Source organism: Buceros rhinoceros, unplaced genomic scaffold (assembly GCF_000710305.1).
Source record: "Buceros rhinoceros silvestris isolate BGI_N320 unplaced genomic scaffold, ASM71030v1 scaffold36030, whole genome shotgun sequence".
In the NCBI taxonomy this organism is placed as follows: Eukaryota; Metazoa; Chordata; class Aves; order Bucerotiformes; family Bucerotidae; genus Buceros; species Buceros rhinoceros.
The window spans coordinates 40100-46403 of record NW_010388451.1 but is presented as its reverse complement, the minus strand read 5'-3'; the positions used below and the strand labels follow the sequence as shown (position 1 = coordinate 46403).

General features: G+C 39.8%; 1 protein-coding gene across 1 annotated transcript in view; it reads left to right on the top strand.

Annotated features, from left to right (window-relative positions):
- LAMA4 (laminin, alpha 4) overlaps positions 1-6304 on the top strand; it is a gene marked incomplete at its 5' end in the record, with an annotated part of 44648 nt that overhangs the window by 3958 nt on the left and 34386 nt on the right. Inside the window, 5 exons of the mRNA XM_010145961.1 lie at positions 225-373; positions 2283-2424; positions 3482-3578; positions 4357-4473; positions 5471-5656. Of these exons, the coding sequence (XP_010144263.1) occupies positions 225-373; positions 2283-2424; positions 3482-3578; positions 4357-4473; positions 5471-5656 (691 nt within the window). The remainder of the gene's footprint in view (positions 1-224; positions 374-2282; positions 2425-3481; positions 3579-4356; positions 4474-5470; positions 5657-6304) is intronic.

The window sequence follows — 6304 nt, the reverse complement described above, 5'->3', positions numbered from 1 at the left end:
TCCTGGAATTTTGGTTGATTTTTATCTTCCTGCACTTGTCATACTGAAATTCATAGACTCTTTAATATCTTTCCTCTTTTCGATCTGTTAAAAAGATAACACAGAACAAATGTAACAGAAAACAACATTACAATAATATTAAGGGTAAAATAAAACATGCTAAGCAAGATACGGACTTGATTTTTTTACAATTTTCATCCTCTTTCCTTCTACATTTTGTTCAGAACGTGTCAGGGATCTACGCAGAAATAGATGGAGCGAAAAAGGAACTGCAAGAAAAACTAGCCAATCTGTCTCTGTTTGATGATGATGTGGTAGAAAAGGCTATGCATCACGCACACAACCTGAGAAGACTGGCCGATGAGCTGGACCGGTAAAATTTATCTTTGGGAGACTGCTCATACAAGTTCATTAAAGCAGAAACAGTGACATTAAACGTGCTGTGTGTAAACAGGCACTAAACAAAGCACTGTTAGGTCACGTATGCAATGACTTGTCATGGTCCAGAGCGAACGGCTGAAGCTGGGCTAAGTAAAATCTGTGAATCTGTTCAAAGAACAAATCTTGTTTGACATTCTCCCTTTTTGAGTTTGTCATGTTCCTCTCTTCCCATAAGAAGTGAATTGCTGAAAAGCAAAACGATACAGGCAGGTGAACTGGGGGTTGCAGAAACAGCTCCTGCCAGTAAGTTCACTCACATTAAATACTGTTTAGCATCACGGGCCACGAAATGGACTTTGGGATAATTTTGCTTCAATAACTGGTTTACAGGTGGAGTAATCAGGATACTCAGTAGGTTGTGTCCCAGTGAAACCAGCCCACTGTAACACCAAAAACATACTGTAAGTCTTTCTGTTTTGCTGCAAGACACTAAACGCATCAACTTTTCCCCAGTTTACTGAAAAGTCACTTCTAGGCAGATTTGAAGCATGACTTTATTCGAAATTGGGACTATCCATGGAAAAATCACTGCTGCAAATTAATTCTTAAATAAAACATTTCACCAAATTCTACCTTAAGTAACACCATGGAAATACGCTTTTGGAAGACGAACTTAAAACTGCGCTTCAAGTATATTGTCTAAATACCAGTTGTTTCTTGACATTCGCATGCCCCACACAGGAGATTAAAATAGAGGAAAAAATAGCAGATGGTTTCCTTTTATACAATTGTATGAAGCTGACATCTGAAACGCTGTTCTATAACGCCACACAAACTAGAGACAGCCTAAAAACCAAACAATATGTTCAGTCCGGGAGCAGCTAGCTGGGGGTAGCAGATTCACTTGAAAGAAAATATCCCATATGGCCGGCCTCCAGCCCTCACCAAAATAGTATAAAAATGACTAGCAAGTCACACATGTTAGGAATTTAACAGAAAGCAAACAAAAATAATTAGGAAATAGCCAGATGGAAATGTGCTGACTCTTTTATTTGCCAAGAAGATTGTCCTGCAGTGAAACTTTAATCCTTTAAAATATTTAGCCTGTCTTCAAATCACTTTGTTTTTATAGGTTTGCTTTACAAGCCCGTAAGGCTTTTATTTGGGAGAGTTTCTTCTTTTGCCTTAGAGGAATACAGCAGGAAATTCCTGCAACAACACTGAATCTGGAAACGTAATAATCCCTCAGTGTGCAAACACTTCGAAGTGAATACTCACACATGTAAACTGATATATATACAGAGAGAGAGGGGCTATATCTAACGTGGACTCCGAAATCTCGTTATCACAAAAATATTAAAAAATGTATTTATTCAAAGTTGCTACCAGCTGAAGGTTGAGCCCTGGATCAACTTCTGTTTGGAATCTCCCCTGAAGTCTAGTTATCGCTTAACATGCAAATCAAGCTCTACCATGCCAGCAAAGCTATCTTGTGTTTTTTAAATCTAACTTCTTGCGAAGTTTCATGACCTTTGGCAGTCCTCCATCTGATCCCACCTACTTTTGGAAAACATAACCAGCCCAGTAATACAGCTGTCCTGATCACGGGCACACACAAGTCTTGCCACTCACGACCAAGAACTACCCCTAAAGAGGGACAACTGGTAGATCTGTTATTCTGTTAATTTATGGACTATCGAATCTAGATTACAAAAAAAAAAAAAATAACAGCACCTTCTATTGACGCAGTTTTCCCCTGTTTCAGGCTGACATAAATGGTCATACACAAGGTATGTGTGTGATTATGCAGTTAGAATTCACAGAACGGTAAGAAAAGTAATCAGTTTGAAACTACTTGGATTCAGTTTCATTTCTCCCTCCTTTTACTCTCTTTTTAACAGGAATTTGTACGGTGTCGATGCAAATGGTTTGGTGCAAAGGGCAATAAACGCTTCCAACGCCTATGACAACATTGCCCATTATATCGAAGAAGCTGATAAAGCTGCGTTGCTGGCACTGAACACAACGAACCGGGTCAATGATGTGAGCAACTTTCATACTATCAACTTTGACTCTGCAATGCTTCGGGAACTTCAGGCACCTAAGTATAAATTAAAAACAAGATTTAGCTGAGCTGTCAGCACTGAATTTCTCACTGTACATTTTGCTTCATCTACTATTTCCTCAGTTAAACCATGGGTGGTTAATTCCTCTGCCAGCCTCAAGTGCCCTGGTGTTTGAAAAGGGGCAACAGATCCTTCTGTCTCTGTGTACAGGGCGATGCTGCTCTGTGTTGTCACTGAAATTGAAGCATTTCTGTGACAGTCCAGACAACTCCCTAGTCCTGTCGGAACCTGAGGTGGCACTTAGTGCTTGAGCCCTCCTACTCTACACAGCACCATGTGGCAGGAAAGGTGGTCACAGTATTTCACAGAAGCATCACTGTTTCTCTTAGAAAATCAAGCTAAAATGGTGCAAACGGCACTCAGTGGGGGGATGGGGATGCTAATTTTGTCTCTGGCCTTGCTGTTCTAAAACATTTTACGTCTGTTTTTGTATATATATAGTTTCCAACTATATACAAGCTACTTAACAGCAATTTATTACCGCAATAGCAAGAAGATCGGTTAGATTACATAGGCCTAAACCTCAGGGAGCTAGGGGATTTCAAGTCCAGCTCTCTGCTTCCAGCACGCTGCTGGGGACTGCGAGGCAGCTCCCCAGACAGTGCCAGTGTTCACCGTCCCTCTGATGGGACAATGGAAATGAACAGTCCCAGCTCCTAACTAGCGTGTACCATGAGCATCAGGCTGACCATACTAGAGCTGACAAATTAAGAGGACTTCTGTGCTTTCTGCATCTTTGTTGCCTGGTAAAGCATACGTTTATCGAAACTTTAATTGCAATCTACAGAAAATTTTGCTTTTCAGACTTTTTTTCCGATCCAACTGCCAATTTTAAATATTAACAAGACAAATGAATCTGCAGTGACTTTGCAGTTGCATTTGTATGAAGTAATATGTTGTCCACAATTAAAGACAATAAAGAGGAGCATTTGATAAGCATTATTCCACCCTTCTTTTTTGGAACATGCTTGTAGGCTGCAGTTGGAATTGATACTCAGGTCATCTATCATAAAGGTAAAAGCGAAGAACTTCTCAACCGAGCCATGGAGCTACAACGGACAGCAGATGACAGTAAATATTCACCCTTTCTACTTTCCCACTCAGTTTATAAGCATGCACGTTAAAATAAATTTCAAAAGTACATCACTAAGGCAGAACCACTGCTGCAACAGAGCAGTGTATTGACTGAAGTAACCACACAAAGCACTTGAAAAGGCCACAGGCACAGCTGTCGTCCTGCCAGATGCAGATCCTTCACAGAAGGATCATTTCAGATACAATCACTGTCTAAATATGTGACCTGGAAATTGTTGTTCACAGGTAAATATACTCAATCAAGTAGTTCAACTGAAATCAATTCAGAAAGCTGGTTCTCACCAGTGAAGGAAAACAATAAATGTTAAAGGATTTTGGCCTTTTTTTTTTTTCTTCACTGATAATGAAAGAAAGCTCTAAAATTACAGAAATCACCTCTTGGATTTTTTGGGACTTTTTGAGTCCCTTAAAACTTCTCCCATATACTTGTTGCAGCTATTCTCAGCAGCTCCGGTAAAGCAAAAAGAGATAGATAGAACTGAGTGAAATGCAGGTCTCCAGATTTTTCTGTGACACCCTGTAGCCAGCAAATAATGGCTGGGAGCTGCAAGGGTGCTTTGTCCTTTAGATTATGTGAAGTCAAGAGTCAAGTACACCCTGTACTAAAAGAGGCCACAGTATACCTACAGTATACTACAGCATGCCTACGGTGTTTTGAACGCCTCATAACATATTTGCACAGGATAAAATGTACCTCTTTAAATGCCACTTTGATGCCACTCAGCCAAACCTCCTCTTTATTTTCTCCCCACAGGTAAGGATTTAATCATTGCAGACACTAGCCAGCACGTTAACGGCACTCTTGCTAGAATGAATGCTCTGCGAAGCCAACTGATGAGAGCCGTCACAAAAATGCAATCAGCAGAGCCAGGTTGTAAGAGGAACTGCATCTTTGTCATACTTTATCTCCATACATCTAAGAGTGTATTTTTTCTTTGCATATGGTCTATGAAGTTGGTAGCAAGATTCAGTCCCAGAGATGCCTAAAGGAATTCTAAAAGACCCAGATAGCAAACACCCAGCTTTAACAGATTAAGAATGAAATTATATATTTTGCCACCTGAAATTATTAAAATTCTTGATCCTCCTCACTAAAACTATCCTCTCCCATGTTACTCCTGATCTTTTCAAGGCTTCAGAAATCTGCAAGCCTGGGGATTTATTGCATCGATAGTCAAAACCTAATTTGCATATACATTAGACCTGGCAATAAGACTATTTGGGAGGTAACTACTGTCAGTCTTGATTGACAAAACCTGACCTTGCTTTTTAAGAAAAAAGACATCATAGAGCATCCAGCAAGTATATATGAAGGTGTTCAAACTTGACATGGTCAAGATTTCTTCATTAACTTCAACTAAAAATGGCTGGGGTTTACTGCCAAGACGTTATCAGATCAAAATGCCACAAATATTACAAATACAGTCGTTGGTAACTCCAAAAAAATAAAATCCCAAAAATGCCATGTATGAAAAATTAAAATGACTTCAGTGTCTTTGGTTTCTTACCTTCAAAAATAACTGTCATGAAAAATACTCAACAAATATGTCCATTTTCTTTTAAAAACTTGAGGGAAAACAGCATATTTTTTCATCTCTGTTCCAACTTCCTTAGCTATAAAACACGCATCAAAATCCAAGGACATTGTCAGAAATTTGCAATCTAGAATGGAGACTTTGTTAAATTTTAAGTATTAATATAACTGTAGAACAGCCACAGGGAAATAAAGAGAAAACCAACCAAGCAAGGTTGGGTGCCCATTTTGCAGAAGATAAAATCCCCTTAGCCTCAACACTTCCTAAGAAAACGGTTATAGCTCGCCTGAACCTTCAGAAGAGTTCACTGCTCACCTCCTCTTTGTTTCGTAGTGGAGGCCAGAGAGCGTTTGGAGCAAGCTAAGCTGAAAACTGCAGAGGCTGTAAGTGCTACCATGACAGTAACGCAGGCCACAACCCCCATGGATGAGAACGTGCGGTTGTGGTCTCAAAACCTGCAAGACTTCCAGCACAACTCAGCGGCATACGACAGCGCGGTGCATTCAGCTGGGGATGCAGGTACTGTGACCTGAATTTTGCCATTCCTTTGCATCAAAAGGAGAGGGAATCAACATTTCGCAACACAACAGTGTCTGAATTGTTTACATGGCATGTAATCTTCTAGATTTCTCCCTTCACAAAAACATTTTGAAAATGAGCAGTTGTCCAGAGAGTTGACTATACTGTAGAACTTCTGGATATTTGGGCATTTCCAAAAGTGACTTAAATGCTTAAGGGCTGAAGTCTTACTGATTTCTAAGCCATTTTTATCGGGGTACCAAGGTCACACTGAATGCTTCTTTAAATACTTCTTGTTATTATGATTGGCAGTTTAGTTGGGGGGTTTTTTAGCATCGGGAGGCATTTGAAAACAGGGTCCCTTTGTCCTCAGTAGTACAAACATGGAGGAGAAATGGTCCCTGGCTTGATGAGCTTGTAATCTAAACAAAGGGGGCAAAGAGGATTAGGGAGGAAGTATAATGTTTAAGCAGGGTGACTGCTGGAACAGCTTGTAAACATCACATTAATTCCACTTTTATTATCAGGGGAAGGAGGAAGAGTAGAGTAGAAATAGGAAGATTTGTTATGAAAAATTTGAGGTAAATAAAAAGACAAAAGAAAAACTGAGGGAGGCAACAAAATTGAAATTGAGATGATAGGAAAGAG